The sequence below is a fragment of the Corvus hawaiiensis genome, chromosome 7 (genome assembly GCF_020740725.1).
Source record: "Corvus hawaiiensis isolate bCorHaw1 chromosome 7, bCorHaw1.pri.cur, whole genome shotgun sequence".
NCBI classification, from domain to species: Eukaryota; Metazoa; Chordata; class Aves; order Passeriformes; family Corvidae; genus Corvus; species Corvus hawaiiensis.
The window spans coordinates 29,370,569-29,396,715 of NC_063219.1; the positions used below are offsets into that span (position 1 = coordinate 29,370,569).

Here is a 26,147-nt window from a genome sequence, read left to right on the forward strand (position 1 = left end):
CCAGGTGCTGTAAGCAGAGCACAATATGGCTTTAGTAATCTTGAACCAACAAATCTACCAGAGGGAATCTGCATCTGCTGGTTATGGTCTCTCCATATCTGGGGACTAGTCTGAAAGGCTTGTGAAAGACAAAAATGTGGACCTGGGCAGTCAGATACAGTGAGGACAGTTCCAGCCACATCATGGAATATAAAATGCATTGGCACTATGGGCAGGGATGGGGAGATTGGTGGTTACTGCCCCTCAGCAGCTGGGGGGCTGCTTCACAGAGATGTCCATTAGCTAGAAAATACCTGGCAGTGGTATAAGATGGGGTTTTGGTAACTGGGGGTCTTCTCTGCGGGGAAAATGTAAAAACATCATGTGAAAGGCAGAGTGTGGTGATACAGATAGAGAATAAGAGTCTTCACACACAGGCACAGATGCTGTTCCCCTAGAAGCACTCTCATTCTCCTTCCTGTGATGGGGAAATGAAAGCTATTTGCAGGGTTAAAGTTATGGACATTGGAGACAGCAAAATAAACAATAATGGCTTGGAGAGAAGACAGGAAGATGAAGCATGGCTGTGCCTTGGGGACAGTCACTGCTTGCACAGCATGTCTTGCTGCTATACACCATGTCTTGCTGCTATACACCATCTCAGAGCCCCACCTTCAGAATTTGAATTACTTTAGGGTAGATATTTCTTTTTTACTGTTTTTAGCCCTGTTGTGCCCAGAGAAAGTGATCAGGGCTTGTCCTGCTCTGGCACAGCTGCAGCAAAGCTCTGGCTAAGTGAGAGCCAGAAACTGCCATAAAAGAAAGGGATTATGCTCATGGGGGAGGAATATGGGTTGTAGTTTACTGTGGGTCTCAGCTAAGCTCAGAAAAAGAAGCTTCTTTGCAAGTGCAGCAGATTTGAGCAAGTTCTGAGGAGGCGCTAAAATGTCTTGCTGGGAAAGAGTTTTTGTTTTTCAGAATGAGTGTGGATATCAGGTGCATCCACTTCGCAGGGCTGGGCCTGGATGGAGGGGCTGGAACATGGCCCACACGTCTGGGGCTGAGAAGTTTCTCCCCACCCAGTAAGAAGTCCCCTTGGAATATGGGTATTTCTGTATGCCAGGAGCTGGTGCTCTGCTTAGCACAGAGGCAACACATCTTCAGCTGTGGAGGTAGTAGTTGTGACTGAGTTGTGACCTTGGACCACTGCTCTCAGGGGACGTGTGCTGCCAGCTCCATGGCCTGACAGAGGGGATTAGTGAAGCTGCTCAGCGTGGCTATGTGACATGTTTGGGAAGGCTGTTTGTAGAGCCCTGGCCCTTGGGACAAGGCCCACATCTCTGTGAGCATCACCTCCCTAACCTGGACAAGGTGTGAAACCCCACCACAGCTCCCGAAGGCCAGCACTGCTTGTGTGGGGAGGCAGAGCTCTGCTGGAAAAGCCAGTGTAATCCTGCAACATGAAGTCACAGCTGGAGGCAACAGGCACATCCTTTGCTGGTATAAATCACCGTGACCTGATTGATTTCAGGGCCAGCCTTGGTATTGAAGATGTCGCAAAAAGTTCTTTAGAAGGAGTCTTTAAAGAAATGTGTCCCCCTTGGTCTTCTGTTAACTTGCTTGTGATAATACATCTGCAGTTGCTATCACTGTAGAGCTTGCTCAGAAGAAGAAGAAAGAAAAAGAAAGATGAAGAGAGGCTGCTGTTCATCTTATTGACCGCTTATTCACTTCTTTAAAAGTAATTAGGAGTTTAATCAGAGTTTCTATGGATTTTTTGGGGAATCTGTAATTAAAATCTGCACAGTCAACTTGCATTATGTACTTAACTTTCTTCCAGAGCTGCTCCAATATCTTTAATATTCTCATGTCCTCTAATGGAAACTGTCAAGTACCTCAACATAAAAACGAGCAGCAAATCCCCTGCAACAGGCTGCCAAAATGAAGCCCCCAACAGTTTTTTTGTTGTGAGGAAAGGTCTGCTCTGTGATAACAGCCCAGGCTGTAGGTTAACAGGCCTGATCGACTCCAAGCTGATTTTTCTCTAATGAATAGAGATGTTTCTTTTCATCAGCATAGAGTGCAGTGTATGGAGAGGGGGAAGGGAAGCAGAAGAAAAAAAGCTGTCTGACTGTGTAGGGATGGAGCCAGTCTCTTGATAAGCTTTCAATTAAGAGCAGATTAAAATTAGGTTTATCTTCTCCTGAAAATGGCAATGACGTTAATATTATAATACAATGTAATAACTTAATAACCCAGTTGGAAGTGACTCACCCACATTGGAAAGATCACAATTTTGCTAGTTCTGGGAAGGTTAAGTGTGTCCATCCCTCATTCCTGCAGGTATGCCGGCACCCATGGGGAGATGGGAAGCTGGACAGTAATTCACAGCCTGGCTGCTTCTCCTCCCGGGAGGTTTGGTGTGACTGACAAGGGAGATTTATGGTGCAGAAGTGTGTGATGGATCCATGTGTAGAAACAAGTGTTGAGGCTCAGCAGAGTCCTCCACTGCTTGGTCCTCACTGCTTACTCAATCCCATTGCTCCACCAGGGACAGGACAAAGACCCAGAGCTTTGAGGTGTAGCAGCTGGTGTCTGGCATTGCTACTAAAAGATCCAGAGTCAAACACCCCCGGCTGGCTGTTCTCTAGTTCTCAGTCCAGCTCATCACATGTATTAAGGACTATGGAATCTGCTGGCCATAGCGGGGGTTTATTTGCTCTGTTCAGGTAAAGGAAGTAAGTCTCCTCTGCCACAGGGGACTGTGTGTGGAAGTTGCCCTGTGCATTGTTTGCTCCCCTGAGCTCAGATGTTAACCCTGAAATTAACCCAGATTGTCACCTGAGAAGAGCCTGACTTAGCTGGTGTCATGGAAGAGTGCAGCCGCTCGTTCTGCTCAGGCTGGATGATCTCAGATGTGCCATTTGGCTGCAGGGACAAAGCTGGTAAATCCATTCCTGCAATCAGGAGACCTGATTTGCCTGAGGATGATTTGCTCATCTCGTTTCACAGGATGATCAACACTAGCCTGTAACTTGTGTGTTGGACAAAGGACTTGAGTCTGTGGCCTGCAAGGTGTTTTATGCAGGAGGGTATAAAACACTTCTCCTCTCTTGTCATGAAGGTTGTCATCGTCATTGTCTTGGTCCAGAGCCTGAGCTTTAGCCATGAGAAGTGATCAGATTAAATTAGTTGTCTTAGTAGAGCCCTCAAGACCTCTAAATAATAAAGTGTAATGATATAGTTATTTTCAGCTGACAATGTCTAAGCACTTGAATAAGTTAGTGTGATTTTGTGTGCTGGCCACTCTGTTATGTGCTGGAGATTTTCTGCACTCCAGCATGTTCATGGCTTGCTTGTGTTCTTTAGTTTATTTAGCTGAGAACAATGAATTAAAGCAGCTTCCCAGTAAGACAAACACTTATCTGTGTCCAAATACGAAACCTTTCAGGGCAGTATTTACTCATTCCTGACCTTTAATGTGGGCCTAACCATTTACCTGTTGAGTGACTCACTGTGATTGACTGCAGGATGGGTCTGCTCAGTCCATTCCAGGTGCAGGGTGGACAAGTTCAGTGGTAAAGAAAGTAAAAAACAACAAAAAGCAACTGAACTAACAAGGAGCTGCCAGGAGAAAAAAGAAATGCCTGGAGAAAAAGACCAGATTTCTTTCCCTTGGCATTATAGGCTAGGATTTTTTTATCAACAAAATGGACTGTGTAGAAGTCTTTGGTGTTAAAATTCTAGCTTTAATTCAGAAATGTCTTTAATGCACTGAAAAGTCATCCCACAGAGAGTGACAGCCCAACAGTAATGTGGTCATGACTAACCCAGTTCCTTGTGATCTTCCCTTTCTCACTTCTGACCATGCAGCTGGGGATGTTAGAATGGGAAAAGAAAACTTTGCAGCCTCTCCAGTACTGCTTGAATACTCTTCTTCCTTAATTATTTGAGGATAGTGAAGGTAGAAGTTTCTTCTTTGGATTTATGCTATTTAGAATGTTAAGCTGTGGGCTGCTTTTGGGTACTTTTGTGTCACATCAGCCATGTCCCATGTCCAGTAGGAAAACTGCATAACTTTTTTAACACTGTCAAGGGAAAATTAAAAACATGGGGTATTTTGCAATACAAGTCTAATTTTTATTGTGGCAATGATATAGGCTATTTTCTTGGTCTTTGGCCTGTATTATTTTTGCCTCATTTTGAAGTAGTTATTTTTTAATAGTTTTCCATTGACTGACACAGGAGGCTACTTGTAAAATTATAATAGAGAAATTCAAATGCCACACTTTATAGAAAAAAAAGACATTCATGCTGAATATCATAAATAGGGAAATTTAGCCTTTGACAGCAAGAAGAAGCTCAGCTGATTGTGGATGTTTCTGAGGATGCTTTTTAGCTTTGTACCCTCTCAACAGCATAGCCAGGAATGGACCTCCTACTTGTGTGTGTGAAAGCTCCTTGTCTTTATTCCTGAGCAGCCAAGGCTAGACAAAATTGATAACTGTATTCAGTATTCAGTAAATGGTGTTTATTGTTGTGGGAAAAAATTAATTCCCTTTCTGGCAATGAAGAAGGTGTGACTTGTAAATAGAGGTCTGGGAGCAGTACTGTGCCTGCAGATACAGCGAGGGTTTGACAGAAAGGCAGCAGAGCTGGATTAGGTATGTGTTGGTGTGCAGGAGCAGAACAACCCTGTCAAAATGCAGACTCTGCTTGCTGGAACCACTGCCCTGGATGAGACCCTGCAGAAAGGAGATACTGTGCAGTGTTCCTAGCCATGCTTGCTAAGAGGGGATTCTCCAAATTATATGGGACAGGAAAAGCATGCTGCCTAAAGCTTTGATATAATTTCAGATGTGAAGTATCTTTAAGAATAATGTCGTACTGGCCATGTTGTAGAGACTGAGATGCCCAGTAAGGCTTGTCACACAGGTCACAGCTGTTTTCCTTTGAATATTGGTTGTACACAGAGATAAGTGTTCTTCCCAAGCATCACCACTCACCTGGCATGCTTTTGCAGGTTTTCAGCTCTCGGGAGACTTTGCTCTGCTCTGATCTCCCACCTGGTGTTCTCTTTGTCATTAATTTCTTCTGCAAGAGAAGCACCTGAGCTACAAACTCAGAAGCTGGAAGAGCTGGAGGAGCAGTTGGGATTGTGTGACTTGCCCCTGAACATCTTTGGCTGCAGTTGGAGGCAGGCTGTTGATCAAAGTGGACACACATCTATCCTGGTAATGCTGGGTTTTTTAGTTATTCTTGTTTTGCTTACCCATCACTTCACCACCTGCTCTCTGTGCTGAGAAGTTGATTGAGGACATACCTTGGCCTCTTCCCTAATCTGAGCCTGGCAGCATCTATAGGTGGGATGTGGAGAGGGCAGTGAGCATTTCAGGTACTGGTCCTTGGCCGCCAGTTTATGCAGCAACCCCACTGGAGAAGCCTCCCTTTCTTGAATATAGGATTCTCACAGTAAGTGCAGATATTGTGGATTGTTCCTTGTAGCATTTATCTCCCTGATGTGTGCAGCCAGCTCCCTGCCCGGAGCCTGGCAGGCCCACTACTTAGTTGGGATATAGATGTTTAGTCTGTTTTAATCTGATCCTCACAAACCAGTCCCAGAAGCCATTTCTGCTGCCTTCCTACCAGTGTCATGCAGTTTGTCAATACTCAGCCTGCTGCTGGGGATTTAAAAATGTATATGTGTATTTTTAACCAAGCAGTCTCTGCACTGAGCTCTTGGAGAGCAGAAACTGAAGGCTGTGTACAGGGAGGCGAAACTGGAAAAGGGAGGAAGATCCACCAGGATGCTTGCTGTCTCTGACTGACCCCACTGAGGACCTGCTCAGAGCCCATGTCTTGTTTGGAGCCTGTCACCTCAGTCATTGGGGAGCTGCTGGAACAGGCTGGGAACAGGCTGTGCTAGCGCCAATGGTGCTACACAAAAAGGCATTCACAAATAACGAAGCTCTGAAACACCCTGAAAATAAGTGTCAGCAGCTTGAATTGGGGTCAGTTGTGCTGTGGTGAGAAGCAGGCTGGGCTGGGGAGCAGGGGAAAGACCTCCCTTTCTGCCTGCCTGGGAGAAGGGGCTTCCAAGGCAATGGGGAACACACCTGTTCCTACTGACTGTCCCTGGGAAAGCCAGGCACTGACAGGGATCCTTAACCCTGCTGCAGATCAGGGTCTGGTCACCCTGGTATTCTTCAGACCTCATGTAGATACCCAAAAAAAGCATCTTCCCATCTGCAGAGCTTGGCTTCCTGAGGCTGCTGCAGGCAAACAGATGCTGCCCACAGACCAGCAGTTCATGTAGCCTCCTGACTGTCTGCAATGCCCTGAGCAGCCATGGACAAGTTGCCACCTTGCTCTCTGCCTCAGTTTCCCCTTTTTATATCAGGATAATAATACCATGGGGAGGGAGGAGGTGAGTAAGAGTTTTTGTGTCACTATGGCTGTCACTGCCTGAGGGGCTGCTGCTGCCAGAGCGAGAAAGGAGGTTTGAGACTAAGGCAGAAGGATATTTGCCTTTGCCATTAAAGTAGTGGCTGTCTCTGGCCATGTGACAACACCTCTTAATGCTGTTCCCTTAAAACAGGAAGGAGGATCCCCACAAGGTCCAGACAGCACCAGGGCTTTTTAAGCTTAGCTCTATACCAGCCAGCCCGTGGTCCCCCTTTGAAAATGTCATGTCTCTGGCTAAACGACACTCTTCAAGTCGAGTCCTAAGGACCCACCACAACAAGGTATGTAAAGCACTGGCTTTCCATAGGCTATGCTTGCTGCATGAGTCAACTTTGAGGAAAGAAGATCAGATTTTTAATGCTGAACTGAGTGGGAGCAAAGCCTGCTCCTGTCTCCCCAGTATTGAATAGCAACTCAGCTGCTAAAGGATTTTGCCAGCAAAATTGCTCTGAAGTGCTGTGTGTAGGGTTGAGCCACCAGTGCTACCTGCTGTAAGACACGAGGTGCAGACCTGAGAACATATGGGATGCAGTGTTGCTGTTCCCCACTGGAGTGGTTAGTAAGTATGCAGATACCAGCTGGACAAGTGTTCAGGATTCTTACAAGTGCAATCACCAAATGCTGTCTCCTGAAACCCCAGGGCTGCTTGGCAGTAAATTAAAGCAGAGAGCAGATGCCCATATGTTATTTCACTGGTCAAAAGTGGGGAGAACAAATTAAAGTGCCTATTTTAGCACTCTGAGACAGCTGTGCTCTTCTCAAGCCAGTTCCTGAGAAGTCACCTATCCATGCTTGATGGAAGGGAAAGCATCTGGTATAGCAACAGCCAGTTAGCCAGAAGTGGAGGAGCTGGCAAAGGCTTCCTGCTGAGGAAATCTTTGGATGACACCTTGGCAAAGACCAAGGGACAGATGTGAGCCCCAAACACTTCCCACTAAGCAGTGTTGGGTGCCTTTCATGGGACTGTCAAGTGCCCAGGTGAGAGGGGGCTGTGACCTATGCAACGGGGCATTTTAGGGCTCAGCTGCAGGGGGTGTCAGGTGCTGAGTAGCATTTGTTCACTGTTGATGATGACTCTGAGCTACCATCAGCAGAGTGAACTTGGCTGCAGGAACAATCTTCAGCTGCTTCCCTGCAAAGGCAGTCAGTTACTTAAAGAACCTGTAGTGGTTTTTAAACAGTATAGATATGTTAAATATATCATGTTACTGTTAAGCCTTGGTGCACTCTGGAAATGCCTGGCATTCTTATTCTTCTGTCAGCAAAATAAGGTTGAGGAAGTTTAAGTGACCAGAATCCCAATAGATTCCAGCGTGAAGAGAAAGTGACACTTCAGTTTTAATAGATCCCAATAACCAAACCGATGAGAGGATGCAATCCCTCCCCATACATCTACATAGATGCTGAGCATATGTAACTGTTTCAGCATCTAAAATACTGTATAGCGATTCCAAGTGCTTTCTTTTAACCCCCTGCTTAGAGTGGTTTATATTTCACACGACGTGACTTAATTAAATTAAGTCCAATTTACACCAAGTCTAAGCTGAAGTTTCCCTTATTTGATGTTTAGGAGCTTTCACTTTGGAGTAAGTTCAGCCTGTGATGTGCATGTTTGGGTGCTCCTGGGCTATTCCTATGTGGTCCAGAGATGGGAAAAATCACTCTATTAACAGATTTTAGTTTCCCAAGTGGTGTCTACCTGTCTCCTGAAAAAGTTCTCATGGATCCACAGTCAAAAAGTTGCACATGACTGTTATAAAGCGCTGACTGCTTTAAGACAAAGGAATAATTACTTTTCTTTTCCAGGTGAAAATAGGTCCCATAGATGAAGTGCTTTACTGAAGGTCCCTCAGAAAATGTAAAGCAGACTCAGGAGATGAACCCAAGTCACCTGACATCCCACCTTAGCCAAACTGCCTACCTGCATTATGAGAAGTTTGGCAAGAAAGAAGGGTAATGAAGCTGCCCAGCTGCCTGGCAGAATGTCTCTGCTGCTATACAGCAGGTAATCCTTCAGATTTAAGAAATGGCATAACTTCTAAGGTGGAAATTTACAAAATATGTCATCTGAAGACATTGCCATGTTTAATGCATTTGCTGCCAATGACTTTCTTTCCCTTGCTATACTGTTTACAGAGCAGCTGGTGCAGAGCTGTTGAGCTTGCTATTGAAGATGAAAGGCTGGTTGTTTTTCAAAGTCTTTTGTGCCTGTTTGCTCCTATCTGGAGCTGTCAGTGTAGATGTTTTTTATTTCCTTTATCACTATAGGTCTGAAGTCCCTTCTTTAAAGATTTTCTCAATTCAAAGCAAGATTTCTTTTGCTCTAAGTCCCAAAAGACCTGAAGGGTCTTTGCTCTTTTGTTTGGACTGAAGACTCCACAGGCAATGCCAGTGCCTTCGAAGGGTTGTGGAAAACCTTTAACCTTGACAGCCAATGTCCCAGCTGAAGTCCTTTGATGAAGGCATGAGGAATTCAGTCTGTTCTATTAATTTCTGTGGCCTGGGAATGAGAACACCCCTCTTGAACTATAGAGATTCAATGAAAAACTTCCAGTGATTATTAATTAGTGGTGTTTACAATAGTAAATAAAGGATGGAGCTTTTCCCCTCAAAACAGCCACAAAGAGCATGTGTTAGGTGTTGCGGTGGCTAAGTCCACTTTACACCCCTCAAGTTGCCTTAAAAGTGGTCTCTCCTTACAACACTGTGCTAGAAAGTTCTCCCTTTGTCTAGATTCTGCTGGCCACTGGCCCTCTCCCCCTCCAGTCCCTTTTCCCATTGGCCCCTGTTATGCCATTCAACCTTGCCTCTGCCCCCTGGCCCTCAGACGTTGGTTTTGGATGCTCTGCCCACCTTTGGGCGTTTTCAGGATAAAATGGGCGCGGGCCTTCAGTTGTTGTTCTTTCTTGCCTGTGTTCCCTTCGGGGTGTTGCTGTTAAATGCCTTGGAATTGCATGCAGAGAGCCCCTCTTGCCTCCTTGTCCCCGGTTCGTGCACACACTGCGGGTGTGTGTGAGCGGCTGTTCACAACCACCTGCCAAGGTGAGACTGTGTGCACACCTAGGTGCTGGCAGAGCACCACCTGAGCAATCCACGAGGGACCCAGCAGGGACAAACGCGGCATCGATCCTCCAAAGCCCTCACTTCTTTAGCTAGGTACAGTACAAACCCCCACAGGGATGCTCACTCAAATTGCTTAAAAGCCAAGTAATCAAGGCAGCAGAATCTTCCCCATTCCAAAACTGAGGCATTGACGTTATGGGAGGTCAAGTCATTTGCCCATCGTGACAGGAAAATAAGACAAAGCTGAGAACTGAAGCCAAGGTACCTTAATATCCTGATTTTCCTTTTGTGTGCCACCTCTCGTGCACTGAAATGGGCTGAATTACAGGATTTTCTCTCTTTTATACAGTCTGTTACTTTGGTGAGGGAGTTATCTTAGCAATCTCTCTGATCAGTCATTAAATCTGCATGATCTTACTGGAAATGTTTTAGCCAATGAGTTTCTCTCAGGGAAGGTCTGGTCTATAATGGCAGTCTGAAAGGCAGTCCCTGTGATGCCCATTTCAAGCATGCAGCCTTCCCACCCAGGCTGCACCACCAGGGTTATCAGTCACTCAAACCAATGCTCCTACACAGCAACATCACCCAACTGGAAAGCAAGTCTATGCAAATCTCATAATGAAGCTGTACTGAAAAGAGCTGGATCCTGAGTGCTCTCCAAAGTGCTCCTCATCAGTGCATTCAAGTGACTTTCTGACTGATGAAATGTTCTTCAGCTAAATGTGCTTTTCATTTTTATATGTGTTTTCTGTAAATGATCCACAAAAGTGGTTCCAACTGGTATTTTTCATGTTGCCCTCTTGCCCTGCTGCCAACTCCCTGTCCTTGCTGACTAGGGTATAGCCCTGGAGAGGAGCTGCAGCTGAGCTGTTTGTGAGCTATGTGGGATTGAAAAGCCCATAGTCCAGCCACTCTGATTTTAGCTGAATGAGGGAAAAACAGTCCCAAAGCCACCGTGTTCACAATGGCCAGAGCAGATCTTGCTGTTCTTGTTGAACAGTTGGAACACTGAGCAAGGACTGAAGCAATACAGAGTGTGCTGAAACCAAAGGAGGAATATCTCCAGATGCATTTCCAGTTTTAATGTTTTCCACTTAGCAGAAATTGATGGTGCCTGGATGCTGGGAGATCCAAGCAACTCTCTGCTTGCTCATATAAAATGTTTTCTTCCTGGCTTATTTCTTAGGATAGTGTACACAGCAAAGACCTTGCAGAATGCACATGAACTTTCTTCTTTCTCCTCCTTTGCTGTTCATGATTACCCATTAGAGAACTGAGATTAGGAATGCATGAATGTGAGGAGGGTGACATTGCTGCCAAAGAAAACTTGTGTTCTACATCTCGACTATCAGGTCACCTGAGAACTGTGTAAAGAGTAACCAAAATGCATATAGTTATCACTGAAGGTGACTGGCTCTTAGTAGGGCATGTAGTTCATACTCTCACTGTTATATTTAGAAAAATTGCACAATATCAGCACAAAAAAACATTTACCAAACCCAAAAGATAACAGCAGTCACATGATAAGTCTGTTCACAGCTGGAAAGTTAATGTGAATCTTACATTCTAGAGCATTGCCCTCACTTGGCTTTGTCAAACAGCCTGATCTAAGAATGGCATGAATTCTATACCTGATTCTGTCACCAACTTCGCTGATTTTTATTCTAAAAAAGATTTGTTGATTTTTATTTTGTGAATTTTAACCTCCTCAAAAAATATCCCAAATGCACTAAATATATCATCTCTTGCCACAGAACCCTTTTTGGCTTGATAATTAAGAGATTGGTCACCCCCTAGCAACAGACATAAAAGTTTAAACTGTTCTCTGTACTAATGCAATAAAAGTGGGTTTACTTTTACAGTGGTAATTTTAGCAGCAGTCTAAATCAACACCCTGTTGATAATCAGACAAATCTTCCTTTAAAGAGAAATACAGTGCAAGTGAGCTTGTTAGTATTATGGGCACATTATTGTCTCTACTTTCCTCAATCAGCTTTTATTCATGCTTTTACAATAGGTGTAAATTTTTATGTTTCCTTAGGCAAGGAGAAGAATGAACTGAACATCTAGAAGATTACTTAAAATAGGTTATGGTGATAAGAAATAGACAATCCTGTACAATGTTGAAAAGGTCAATGGATTAGAGTGCTGATTTCTGCAAATGGGCAGCTCTGCTCTGCTGGGGCTGGCAGGCAGCTGAAAAAGAAAAAAATTGGCTGGGGGGGCGTTCAAAATCTGGTGGGGTGTTTTCTGTATGGATGTCTTAGGGAATTTGGAAGGCAGAATGGTGGGGAAACATTTCTGGAGTATGAGGCACAGCCAGTGGGTGAATGGCGTCTGAAAGAGAAATCGTGTTGTGTGAGGTTGAGGACTTGCTCCTGTGTCAGACCCAGGCTCCCTCAGCTGTGCCTTGTCTTCATCCCTCAGTCCTGGTCTGCCTTGTGACCAGGTATAGGAGAAGTGAGGAAGACCAGGGAAGTGGCTTTGTGCCTTTGTGTGTGATACAGTGACAAACATTGCTTTGGGCTGGATGCTCTCAAGCAGTACCAAAAATGTAGGGCAACCAGTTTTATTTTTACATTCTCTTGACAATGTTGCTTTAAAAAGTTGGAAGAAATCAGTGAGATATTTCTGGGCTAAAATTTCATGAGTACTCATGTCAAGGACATGCTTGTTACTCCACATGACTCTTTCCAAACTGCACTGGTTCAGACCAGCGATGGTGGCTGCTCACACTTGCACTGCTTCCAACTCAGAACTTTTGTTTTTCTTGTTTTCTAAGTGCAGCTAAAGGAGTCTGGGTCAGCCAAAAGATGCCCATCATGCCTCTCTGTGGAAACTAGATGGATTTATGCTTGTGGTTGATCTGAGAATCACTCCTTTCCTTATATCAGGACTGTAATTCCTGTTGGCTCCAAGGAGAATCTGTTCAGTTGAATATCTAGACAGACATGTTAAATATGATCCTTTCTGCTCCTTTAATATCTGGAGAGTCCCTTGCTGTCCTCTTCTGAACCAAGACCACTCCTAACTCAGTTTGAATGCTCCATGCAATGTGTTGCTCATGCCTGACTAGGGACAGCTGTTCTATGTGAATGGCTGCACAGCAGAAAATGCTGTGGTCCTGAGCCTGGCCCATCTCAGATAGGAGTCACTGCCCTGTGTTTTTCTTTCAAGCCACCCTCCCATCTGACTGCTGTTTTGTAAACTCATGAAATTTGGTTGCAAAGTGCTATCATTCCAATTTTCAAGCAAAAGGAGAGAAATGGTGATGCCAGATTCAGTGCAGCATTAATTGAAGGTGGTGACGTGCATTACATTATTGTTGGCCTTTTTATCTCTGGTCCTTTCTTTTTTTTTATGGCTAGCAAGATGACAATAAGTCAGCTCAGGCTGACTGCTCCTTGCCTGAAGGGCCATGAGAGTGTTTCAAGAGATGGGTTTGTGATGGCCTCTCAGACATTTTAAATGTTAGGCCTTGTATGTTTGCCAGAATGGAAGATTCCTCATAAATCAGTTCTTAACAGAGCAACTTCAGATCCTATGGTAGAAACAGCCTCCTTTTCAACCAATAGGGATGGATTCAGCCATGATCTGGCTTCTCAGGCCTGATCAAATTTGCAGGAATACCCATTTCCCTGAGCAGGGCCTGCACCTTCTTTAGTTGCTTAGTCAAATGGTTCTCCTAATAATGATAGGATGGGTATAGCAGCCTGGTTTGCCTTGTCCTGGAGACCTGTGTCTCCAGACACTCTTACCTCATATTTTCTGCAGTCAATGACAGATGGGCATGACTTTGATATCTGCTTGTTTATTTCTTGGGAAGTCAAAAGGAATCAGTAGCTCATTTTAGGTGGGCTGCTGGATTGCTGCTGAAAGACAGTGCAACTGTACCTTGTTACCAGTGGCGAAATGCAGGGCTGATTACCTTACCCAGCAGGGCTAGAATGAGCATAGAGGCTTCCACAGCTGATGGAAGGGAAAAAGACCAGGGAACGAGAATCTGTGGATCAATGGCCTTTCACATACTGAAGAACAGAGAGGCAAATCCATCTGTCAGCTGATAGCCCATCACCATGGTTCTGGAGTGACTCAGAGGACAGGCACTCTCCAGCTTCATGCTGGGAGCAAAAGATTCATTGAGCTTCTGTTGCATGCCCTGAAGCCAAAGAGTATTTATTTCATGGACAACTCAGTGCTAGGAGTGACTTTTCATATCATATCCTTTGGGGCAGGTGCTTGGCTCTGGTGCTTTGTGTAAGCCCGACCTTTGTCTTGGTTTTGGCTTTCATTTGCCTTCCCATTTCTGGCTCACCTTGGTTCATCACATGTCAAATTACTTTCATCCTTGCTGCCTGCCAGGGTAGAGCAGAAGGTGCTGCACACACAGCTTTTACTGGCAGATACAGCTGTGCAGTCCAAGCCAGTGGTCTCAAAGGTTTTTCCTTACCTGTAAGCAGGCAGGGAGCCTGGTGCCTTCAACGGTTCTTGCCTAAGAAAGCCCTTTGTGACTTGTCGTGCAGCACGGTGTTAAGTGATGTAGACCTGCCTCTCTCCAGGCCATCTATCCAGCCTCAGATGGAGAAGAGGAGCTGCTTACTGTGTCATCTAAGCTATGTCTGGCCATCCTGCCATTTGGCTAGACCTGCTGCCCCTTGTTGGCTTGCACATGAAAACCAACTGCCTCAGGCAGCCACCCAATGCATCTGCCATAGCTTTCATTTGCATGACCAGAGTCTTCTGTTCTGTGTGAATGGGGCTGACCAACATCAGGAAAATCTCTCTACCATCAGGATCTGTTGTAAAGGGCAAGTGACCAAGTACTCCAATAGCACGGCTGTAGAGCAGAATTTAGCAAGCCATGGCTCTGCTCTGGCATGGTTGCCTTTGAACTTTAAGCTCAAATGAGTTGGGCTCCTTCCCCATTTAAAACCACCTGAATCCACTGTGTCCAGCAGTCATGATATCTGTCACACAGGCAGTTTTTTTGGGTGGCCTTGACTGCAAATTCAGTGGCTTTGGCAGCCAGCACATAGCTGAGGTATCTTAGAGTCTGCTCCAGCGAGGGAGGGCTGGATAGGGTGCACAGGTGGGGCATATCTGGCCCATGCAGGTGGCAAATAGCCACCCTTTTTGCCCTGCCCTTCCGTAACAGTAAACACAACTCCAGAGCTCGACCTTGGCTAACTGGAAAATGAGCTACATTCACTGAAGAGGCAGCTGAGGCAGGGTAAACAAGTTTTACCACTCACTGGCAATTTCCTGCCTCACTGCATGTGGTTTGTCTGGGCCAGTGCTCAATTAGTGAGGTGCAGAAATGGAAGGAAAGTGCACTGGCAGTGGAGTTTCTCTAGAAGATCTGGAAATTTAAGTCTTAGGGACTTAAAGATGCACATTTCCACCTCACCATAATGTCTGAGATTTAGAAAATCCTCCTATCCTGAGGCAGAACAAACTGGCTGTATTTCGAAAAGAATGAAAACATGAAAAATATGGCCTGAGTCAGTCAAAATGTTTTTGACATGTTTTATTTCAATTGTAAGCTTTTATGATGTGTTTGCAGATTTTTTATCTACAACAACTAAAATCTTTGACATATTTGAATGATGCTGAAATTTCATTCTCTCTCTGATTTCTTTATATAAAGACAATCTTCTCAATTCCTTTCCCCTGCAAGTCCACATTTTTCACTGGTTTAAGTGAATCCCTACTTCCTGCTTAAAGTAAAAATCAGTTGGTATAATGTAAATCTGCTTGATTCAATTAGAAAGAGCTTTTGAGGAGCAAATTCAGGGAAATTATCTCTTGTATGATAAATGGTGCCAAAGAGGTTACCACTGGATATAAAATTAAGCCCAAAACTAGTTCTTCCTATCTTCTCGCTCAGTTTTAAATGCTGTCTTTGTAATTCTGTCTTTGGTTTGAGTCAGGAAATCACTGTAAAAAGCCTCACAAAGCACCTGGAGACCATTTGATTGTGAGGCAGCAAACAGAAATGAACATCCCCAGGTTTTACAGTCCTAACTGCAAGCAAAGACATTAACTTCTCATCCACTGACAGTTGATTCCAAATCCCTCTAAAGGGCTTCAAGAAAATGTGTGTTATTGAGCTTTATCCTCAGCTAAGTCTCCCCTCATACTAGGTCTTGTAGCTACTTGACTACAACTTCATCATGGTGTGTCACCTGCTGCCTCCTCCAATGCTGTCAGAATGAACTGTCTGGATGTACACATATTCATCTGTATTTTGATGATATGTGACCTGTAATTGTTCGAACAGTTCACCCTGAGGAGGGTTGAATTGAGGTGCAAGGGAAGCAGCCCTGCCTGGCCAAGATACAGCACAGGAAATCTCTGCTCTAACTAGCAGTAACAAACCACAGCAATTACCCAATTGAAGCTAAGCCCATCTTTAATCAAGACAGTCAAGTTAAGAGGCCCTCGGGATTTTTGTGAGAAGGAGGAAGTCCTAATCATTGCAAAGGGAATTGCTCCTTTTTATACCAGGTTTGAAGTTGCCCCCAAACTTGCAGATGCTAATTTCAAAAAAGAGAATCATTAGTTTTTAATAAAGAATTTACTCCTTGGGAGGTGTGGGGATGGACTGAAAGCATTTCTCTATACAGTTTAGAGTTCATTAGTGCACCCATCAGGGAAAATGTGCGAGAAAAGTGAAATCAGATGAATATTCCTTATTCAACCTCCAAACCAGTAATTTGGAAAAAAAAAAAATTTCTTCTAAATCTGAGTTCCAGGTGACTGCTTTTTATCTGAGCTCCATTAAATTATTCCCCTGCTAAATTCTCATGAAATAAGCTTTTTGCTCCAGCAGACTCTGACTCCCTGAGACCATTTTGAAAGCAAAACATTCTGTTTTTATTAGTAATGATCCATCTTCCACCCTGGTGCTATGAGGGGCTTGAGGAAGGTGTTTGTGCCTAGGTGTCAATTTTCTGCACTGTATCCCTATTTTTTTCACTGACATGGAGACAGGCAGGATGAGCTGGTTCCTGCTTGTCTCCCTGGCTGTGGGTAGCACTGGGATACAATAGAAAGTCATGAGAGCACCTGGCAGTGATTCTGCCTCCAGACAAGTCAAGAGGCACCGCTTCTGGCCTCACACTCACTGCTCAGGCTTGTAGCTAAATCCCTCTCAGCCTCGTTCCCACTGCAGTGTGAGACTGTGGAGAGGAGAGTCTCTTCAGTCTCAGTTATGGTAATTTCTTTCTTCCTTGGTTGTCCCATGTGATTCATTCCCAGGTTTTATTTCTATGTGGCAACCACCAGACACAATTTTTCTGCAGGCTCCTGTTTATTCTGGACTTGCACATGGCAAGTTTCCTACACAGCTCTTTTTAAAAACACAGATTTATTTGCTTTTACTGACTCTGGTCAAAGCAGCTATTCTGAAATCCCATAGGGATGGAGCATTATGGGCAGACAAATGTGATGAGCTGGAGCTGCTTCACATACCAAGTGCAGCTGGTTGAAAATAGCCTTGACCTTTTTATAAGCAGAAGTGTTGTCCAGCCCTGTTTTCACTGACCTGACATTAATGTGCTGAGGGGACTGGGCAGAACTGCCTCAACATTTCCCAGGTGGTCTTTTCTTGGGGTATGTTTGTCTTGACAGATTTCTTCCTGTGCATGAACTCTGAGGCAGAAGGAATCTTTGTAAAAGATTTTGTATTACTGTCTATGATTTTTATGGCAAATTGAGCTCCCTTCATGTTGTTTTGCTTCCCTTCTTTCCTCTCCTTGGTGACCTCACAGCCATTAGTGCCTGAATTCCAGCCTTTAGGTACCTCATTTTCTCTCTCTGCTCTGAGGAAGGCTCCATATCCATGACCCAGCATATGAGGCTTGGATGCTTGTTACTGCAGTCTGAAGGGCTGTTCACATGGCATGAAGAGACTTGGACCTATCTAGGTGTGTAGAAGATCCCAGAAGTCTGGGATTCCCTGCCAGAAGCAGCAGTGGAAACAAGAAGCTTGGTTTAGGGCTTCCAGGCTCCTGCCTCTATGCTGGGAAGCCTGGAAGCTCCCATATTCCAAGGATTTGCAGGGTCCTCACTGTGGGAATGAGGTGGATTTCCTGGGCAGCTAGAGGCTACTGAGGTCTGTGACTCAGATATCCTCACTCCAGTGCAGTCCTACTGACATCCAAGGAGGAGATTCTTCCTATCTAGCCATTTTACTACAGGTTTGGCTTCACAGGCAATGCAGAGCCTAGGTGAGAGGAGAATCAGGCCTTTCATCTCAAGGGATGCAATGGCATTTTATCATGTCCTCTGAATTATTCTGCCACAAGCATCTTGAATGTCTGGTTTATCTCCTCTAAAATGATCCGTACGCTGCTCATCAATCATCCTTATTTCACAACTAACATGCCACAGGTGGTTCAGCAACCTGAGCATTTGGACTGAAATAATTGTATTTTCTAGAGCTCAGTGCCTGAACCAGGGGGAAGCTGCTAGTGCATTAGAGATGTTTGGGTGCTGGGGAGATGGGGCATGGGGTGCTTGGGTGGATGGCCGGTCAGCCACGTGTGTCAGGCTCTGTCCTCCTGCATGCCAGCTCTCAGGAGCAGCAGATTTCAGCTTTGCAGTAGATTATGAAGGCAAGACTGAAGCAAGTGAAAACTTGTTTTCTTTCTCAGTTAAAGAACTCAAGGTTACTTTGCCTTAGAAACACAGGCCTACCTGCCTGGCTTGCTCCTATTTCTCTGCAACCTGGACATGAATGGCAAAGTGATTCTTGCATGTGTGGAAATTGGGGATGCCTGAGAAATATTCAGCACTCACAGGAGGACTGCCTTTTTGGAGAAGCTGCTTGTCATTCACCAAAGCCTAAACCTAATTTTAGGCATTTAGCTGAATATGAACTCTTGAAAACATATGACATCAATTCTGCTTACTGATCAGTTTTGGTAAGTTGGCTTGATGTAGTCAAATCCTTAGAGTTGCTTTCCATTCCCCAATAGGGAATGTGAAAAAAGGAGGAAAACTCTAGGGCTGAGAGAGACCAGGTCTGGCCAAGCTAGGTCCAATGTACCTGTTTTAGCTGTCTATCCTCGCTGTAGGACCAGCTCTTTCTTTAGGACCGCTGCTCTGGAACACGTGCAAGTTGGGAAGAGACCTCACCAATAACTCTGCACTTACAAAGCCGCTGGGTGGTACAGAAAATGCAAATGACTACCCTGAAATACACGAAATGATGAAATAAAGAGTTAATGAATCCTCAAGAAGCTTTTAGTTTGCATAGAGAAATCAGAGAAGGGAGGTTCACCAGTACATTTCTCTGGCCAAACCCACAGATGAAGATTAACTGAAGGTCTCCAGGGACAACAAACAGAACAATGTTACTGTGAGGCCAAGAGTTTGTTTTGCCATTTGTTCTCTGTACATTACCATGGAATACAAGTGCTGCTGTGGATACAAGAAGAAATAACCTTATATTCATACCCTGCATTTATCTTGGACACATCCTGAAGTTTAAACAGGTCATAGTGCTCTTCTTTTCACTGGACCACTTCACTGCTTTCTCCATGGAAATCCCTCCATCTGGGGACACTCTGCCGACACCTTTGTTTGAGACTCCCCCCAGAGATTTCCGTAAGTAACCTGCTTGGATTGTGTTCCTGTTCCTTCCGTGTTCCCTGGCTGGGAGTGCTCGAGCAGACAGACGTCGTGTGCGGAATGTTGGTGGGAGTGGGCTGTTTTGAGGCAATCATCCAGAATATCCATGCAAGAGCTTCAGAATGAAAGTTGTGCAAATCTGCGCTGCAAACCTGTTTCTAAGATGTACGCTCATCCAGGTGGAAATCTGGGAAGCATACAATGTAACCTACGTGTCCTGTTGTGCCTGCTTCTATTGCAGATCACTAATGCTGTTAAGTACCTGAAATGGTTTGCACTACGTGACAAATTGTTCTGAAAAACATATAAGCCTAAGGAAAAAACACCCCTGCTCATGGCGGGGGGGGGGGGGGGGGAGAGCAAAAGGCAGAAAATGAGCTAGCTGCTATTATTTTTTATGAATTAATCACCCATCTTCAGATGTGACAAAACACTCAGAGAAAGTTGGAGTCTCTTTTTGCTCTATTTTCAGCTGATGCCGGAAGCAAAAGTGTCAGAAATCTCTCTGCAAAGCCTGTTCTGATGAGATTTCCAGCCAGTTTCATGAATGAAGTTGGTTTGGATTAACTGTGAATAAGTTCCTGGGCAGAGAACTACCAAATCATGGGTTCACTGATCACAGACTCCTCTGTGCATAGTATCTGACCCAACACTCAATAAAGGCAATGAGAAACCTACTGGGGCAGCTTATCCAATAGCTCTGGAGCCATTTTGCAGTTCCAAAGCAGCTGGAGTCAGCTATTCCTAGACACTGGAAACTGGATGGGAGGGAAATTTGCTTATGGTCCATTCACCTGATTTATGGGGGTTTGCATCAGGCCCAGGGACAAGTTCTCTACACCATACACTGCTCATTTTCAAAACTGGTGTAGCAGATGAGACCTAGTAAGAGTCAAGCTCTCCTCTTTTTCTCCTGCTGCTCTGATACTTTATTTTCCAGCAGTAATTAACAGGGACAGATGCCTACTTCTGGGATTGTTTAACTGTGAGGACAGTTCCAGGGCTGTCCCCTGAGGCTGTCTCCACAAGTAACAGGTATTTAAGTTATGCCTCTCTATTGATCCCCCGTCTGAACAATTAGCAGTGGTGCTTGCTCTGAGTCCAAAGGTGTCTGCAGTCAACCTCACAATGATATTCAAGGAGATCACTGTTTTAAAAGGCTGCCTCTCCTGAAGTGTGCCGTGCATTTTAAATGTGACAGGCTACATGACAGGACCTGAAACAGAGACATTTGAGGAAGCTTGGGAGCTTCTGATCCTTGAGCCTGAGTCCAGCCATACTTCCTGACTTTTTGGCTTGGGAGTCTGATTCAAACACACCATTTTCACCTGCTATCCATATCTTTATAATTCCTGCAGAATAATCACTATTTTTAAGATGCCTGCCTTGATATAGAAATGCAATTCTCTGCGTGACGAAACCCTAAAAATCTGGTGGCTGGTAAATAAAAATTGTTGAGAATGATTGTTTCATTTGAGGCATCAATAACTTCAGCAGAGCTGTAAGGAGAACAGCTCAGCTTCCCTGAAACTGGCAAAGGAACTTTTTTGTGTTAAGTAGCTCACTTTGGCTGCTCTGCAAACTCCAACTAAGACTCCTGGGGGTCAGATTTTCTGGAGGTGGAAATCCAATACTGAATGTCTTATGGGGCATCAGGGCTACCAATTCTGCTTGTGAGGCTGTGTGAAAAGCTAATATGTGCGTTGAGAAGTAAAAGCACTGACTGAATGATCCTTCAGGAGCTGTGGATTCAGTTCTTGTTTCTATGCAAGAATTCTATGTTCTCTGTGTTTTCTGCACAGCCTTGAGGTGGTTGTTCTTCTCCTTGTCCTCACATGGGCTCAGTTGCTAGACCAGTCTTGTAGTAGGTGGAAGAGAGTAGGAGAGGTCAGGCCTCCCATCTGCTTCTTTAAGCAGCCTGGACAGCCCCACGGCTGGCAGGGCTTCTGCCTGGAGTGACAGGAGTCAGCAAAGAGTCAAGGCAGCAGGGCACTATGATCCTTATCCTGTGCTGTCACTGTGCTCCCATGAAGCTGAAGCTGTAGCACCAAACTGCCTGTGGAGCCAGATGCCCTGCAGGAGATGGAACTTACAGGGAGCATCCTTCAGGCACTGGTTTTCCTTCAGAGCTTTTCTTTTAGAAAGTAGATAGTCCTCTGTCATTTCTCAGCCTAGTGACAAAGTTACTGGGGCCAGCAGCCCTCAGTTTGGGGGCTGATGCAGGAAGACAGGTTGGAGTGAGCCTGCTTGAAGGGTTCTGTGCTGATTAGGGTTAGATATTATTGCCATGGGGGCAGTTAATTGAGGGGGTATCAGTAGATAGCAGGCCACCTCTCATTTTCCTTCCCTGCCTGTTATTTAACAAAACTATTGAGAGAAAGGCTCCATTAACTATACTTTTGTCTTTAATTCTGCAACAGCAGTAAAAGCCAGTATAGGAGAAGCCATTGAATGCAGGATAGAATTGGTTCTGTAATAATAATAATAATAACTTGCTTTCCCTCTTTGAAAATAAATATGGTCCCTAGTAGAGAGATTTATCCATTGCTGGCAGTCAATCAGCCAGGACAATTTGGGCTCTGAGTACTTAATTAGAATAACTTTAAGGAAAATTGCCTTCCTGAATCAAGTAAGGATCCATTAACCTGATGAAACAGGGTTTGCTTATCTGAGAGGTTAAGACTCATAACACAGCTTGGGCTGCATTAGATGAAGCCTCTTTTAGAACAGAAAGTAATAAAAACACCATCTGTCATGTCTAGTCAATCAGACCTCGTATAAGAGAGGAATTATTCCTCTGACTTTACCATTTTAAGATCATCTGTTTGTTAACAATGGGAAATGTCAGTAATGCTGAAAACTGGTTTTGTGCCCTCAAATTATTTCTAGCTGCCTTTATCTTGGAGAGAATTAATATTAATCTGAGTTTATACAGGAAAGAAATATTTCTAGATAAATACAATGCCAGACCATTCCATGTTGAGTCTCTTGTGATTTATTGTTAGAGGTAAAACTGAATGGGAGGTAGAGGAAAAACTGCCATGTACACCTTTCTTCTGAAAGTGATTATTTCTATAAACAAATCTCTTGCAAGTTGCTGAGCACTCAGAGGTTCTTTGAAGTCAATTGAATGTATTCAATTCACTCGAGTGGCCACCTGCATCTTAAAGGACTGGCATGGCTAGATCTTCTCGTGTAGCATAGGCATAGCTGGAGATCGTGGAAAAGGTGTTTGCATTTTTTGGCACAGATTTATCAAAGTTAATAAATGTTGTCACTAATGGATTTCTCTGACAGTGTGGTCTCCTCTGTTTACTGAGGAGTACTTGGAGACATGTAAAGACTGAATGCCAGACAGCAAAGACAGCTGTGGGCACAGGAGGTGGAAAGAGTGGTCTAAAGTCTGTACCAGTGTATCCCCAACACCACTACGCACCAGCCAGGGTGGAAACACCATCTCCACTTGTCACACACCACAGATGAGACTGCAGTGGATGTGTTAATGTACACCATTGCCTGCTGCTTGGGCATGTGCCATGCTGCTGCCCAGCACGTTCAGCACTGCTCTATGGCTTCTGGGTGGCCACAAGCTGAAGAACACCAGAGGTGGTTTTTTGTGTGTCCATGGAAAAACCATTTCTTTGCTCAGGGTTGCTGTTTGCACAAGAGAAGCACACAGAGTGTTTGCAGGTATGTGTTGCAGAACTCAGCTGTTGTGTGGTGGGCACAACCCCATGCAAGATCCCAGGAGGAAGGAGAGGCTGGGGATAGAGGAGGAGGAGGATTAAAGCAAATGCCTAATTCAGTATTCAGTCAGAAGATGTGCTCCAGTTAAGCTAATGGGACTGGAGATCTGGGAGAAAGATGGTTGAGCAGGAGGAAGACAAACAGTTGCTCTGGGGTGGCATCAAGGGAAGGCTGAGCACTCCTGGTCCCACTGATGTGAGGTCGATCAGATGTCACTCATCTCCAGGAAAAAAGGACCTTTTATTGGGAGTTAGCATAAGGATGAAGAGTCACAGATGAATTCTTCCTTCTGTGAGAGTATAACCCTTCTCCCTGCCAAACTCTGAGGGGATTTGTCATGAGTGCCAGTGGAGAGCAGACTGCCCTGGGCACAGGATGGCCAGGACAAAAAGAATTGTGCTACAGAGTGTTGGGGTCCCTGGAGATCCAAACTCTGTATGGTTAGATCAACATTAAAAAAAAAGCAAAAAAAAAATCTCTAATTTTGTGCCAGTTCCTCTGGGACCTGATGCAGGGAAAGCCCACATGACTGCACTTCCCCCTGGAGCTGGTGAGAGCTGCTCCCACTCACTGTGTTAGCAAATTGATCCCCATGGTCACTGCGGGGGGAGGCTGAAAAGAATGGATGGCACTGCAAGCTCGTTATGAAAATGCAGGGAACCAGAGTTAATGAATCTTGGACGAGCCCCTAATCTGCCTGGCCCTTGGTGTGATGGTAGAGGAATCTGGGTGGGGAGGATCTGATTAACAGATCAGTGGAAATGACAGTCCCTAGAATGCAGAAGGTCGTATCATATCTGTCAGTGCTTGCATCTGGGAGGGGCCACTGTCAGAGAGCTGAGATCTCTGTGGATTAGATCTGGAAGGGTTTTTTTATCAGAACAGAGGTATTTTTGGGATTTACATGTTCTCTGTCCCTGGCATCTTGCCTTGATGAAATACCGATTACACAATTGCAATCTGACTTAAACCACAGTCAAAAAATCAGCTGTGTGCTGGGTTGTGGTGAGAATACCCTCTCTGTGATGACAAAGATTTGAAATTGTGCAGTGCATTATATCTCCTGACATAGGAAATCTTGCAGAGAACAATGAACAGGCTGTTTACTGTGGGTGTGTGGAAAAAAAAAAAATTGGAAAAATTGGAATTAATGCCTTCTCTGAGATTTTCTTAGTCCAGTAGCCAGATTAATGAATGAAACCACTTGCCCCAGATGTGCAGGAGATTATGCTGCTTGATGCTTGTTTTATGGGCAGTGTAGTTAAGGTTAGGAAACTTGAAATAAGTGCTCAAGGGCCTGACAAGCAATGTAGTCAGAACCAAACCCCAGGGTCCTGCTGTCACATCCTGTAGCTCCTCCTTCACTGCCCAACAGATTCACTCTCCCCCCCCCCCGCCTCAGTTCCAGGCATCCCTGTGAGCTGGTTGTGCGGAATAGAGTAGTTATAGGATTTCTGGTTTCTCAGTACCAACTGCCTCTCACTGAAGCCAGTGAAAGCAGCATTTTACTCAGGACCAGGGTGGGAGAGGGAGCGGGACACACCACCAGAAGAGAGCTACTGGTCAGCTGAGAGATCGGTGCAGAAAGAGAAAATTCCCAAGGCAGTATCTGTACCAGAGGCCGGAAGTGAGCACGGAGAGTAGGGCAATGCACCCACGGGGTGGCTGAGACGCTGGATGCGACTGTCTTTCACAGCGTTCCTCCAGACCCAGGCTGCTGCAGGCTGTGATGTCTTCAGTGGCTCAGCTGTCCCGTGGAGCCTGTGGCACAATAAATCAGTAGCTGTTTCTCACTTGCTCTGATAATACTGCAGGCGGGGCAGCTGAACAGAGAGACTGCTGGGCTGGCATGCGAGAGGCTTCAGCGGAGTCTACCTTCATCAGGATGTTTCTTCCTTCTTTTGCTCCTTTCTGAAATGGAGGTACTGATAACTGCTGAGTGAGATGCCCTGAGACCTGCTGCTGAAAGGCACTATGTGAGATTCTGCTTCTGAAACCACCAGGGGAGAAAATATTCTTGGGACACCAAATGGTCCTCAAGTGTTTTTCCAAAGTTCTGCCTCCCCACATCCATCTTTCTTCCAGCTGCAGTGGAGCACCTCCCACCTTCTCACACCAGGAAGGGGACGACCCAGCCTCAGCTCCAGGCAAGTGGACTGGGTAAACCTTTAGATTTTTCTGTTTCCAGGCTCTCTCTGTTATTCAGAGGTTTTGAACAGAGAGCCTGAGTTGAGCCTGAGCTAGACAGGTGTGGCACTGGGTGCCTGAGGGACCAGCATACCTTGTGACAGTCAGAACTGATCACTTGCGCCCGAGAGAGACCAACAGCACTAACTACTGTTAGAAACCGAGCTCACATGCCCTTGCACACCTATCTTGGCTCTCCTTTTCTGCATTTATTTTTTTTCAGAGCACTCTCTCTTTTGCTAACTTTACATACCTATGTGAACACTAAAAATAGCTATTGTTTCAACCAGGAGCTGTCTCTAAGAAGTGGGCAGCATTCCTAAAATGCCTTAAATTTCTATAAAGGAGGAATAAAGGACTGTCAGGAAGGGCAGAACATAGAAACATCCCAGGGACTGCACATGTTTCCATTGCCTGGAGCCCCTGGATGTACATTTTCTCCATGTCGACCTTATTGAAACCAGTGCTACCAGTCAGCATGGTACCTTATACCATAGCAACAAGTACAGCTTAGAAGTGAAGGGGAAAATAGCTGGAAAATAATTCAAGAGGTCACTTAGCCCATCTCCTTACTGACAGCCTGAATAGTTAAATTATTCCTGATTTTCTATGTAATACATAGCTTTCCTTGGTATTCATTTGCTGTTCATCAGTGGTCTGTTCTGAAAGATCTCAAGTCTTATTCTGGAACCAGTCTCCATTTTTTGTTCAGTGGTTTTGTGATACTCTCATCTTGAGAACCTAGAAAGTAATTTAAATTCATGGTTGTATTTTGTTTGTGCTGAGTTTTCTTCATTTCCTGCCTCAGCTCTCTCATGCCCTGTGTTTTGCTTGAACATTCCCTCCAATGAAGAGAAAAATCCTAATTTTCCCTTGCTATGATGGCCTCTTAAAAAGTTGTTCACAAATAAAAGCCCTTCCTCATGTGTTCCTCCTCTGCCCCTTAATCTTCTAAAAGAAGTCACAAGCATTACCAAGTGAAGCTTTTTATTTTTCCCAACAATTATTCTCCCTCCAGCTTTTCTTCTCTATTGCATTGTCTGGCCTGTAGTGCTCATATGTCTTTTCTG

General features: G+C 44.9%; 1 protein-coding gene across 13 annotated transcripts in view; it reads left to right on the forward strand.

Annotated features, from left to right (window-relative positions):
- The first annotated feature begins 8,385 nt into the window (after positions 1 to 8,385).
- Positions 8,386 to 26,147, forward strand: part of SLC15A2 (solute carrier family 15 member 2) — a 72,549-nt gene continuing 54,787 nt past the window's right edge. For 7 of the 13 annotated variants that reach the window (XR_007204943.1, XR_007204944.1, XR_007204945.1 and 4 more), the window contains exon 1: positions 24,332 to 25,037. Coding sequence is in view for 7 of the 13 variants with exons in the window: in XM_048310129.1 (XP_048166086.1) it covers positions 24,920 to 25,037 (118 nt within the window). In the remaining 6 variants the exon portion in view is untranslated. Of the gene's footprint in view, positions 8,450 to 18,975; positions 19,120 to 24,326; positions 25,038 to 26,147 lie in introns of those variants that run through there. The other 6 variants (XR_007204946.1, XR_007204947.1, XR_007204948.1 and 3 more) reach the window with 4 other exon arrangements.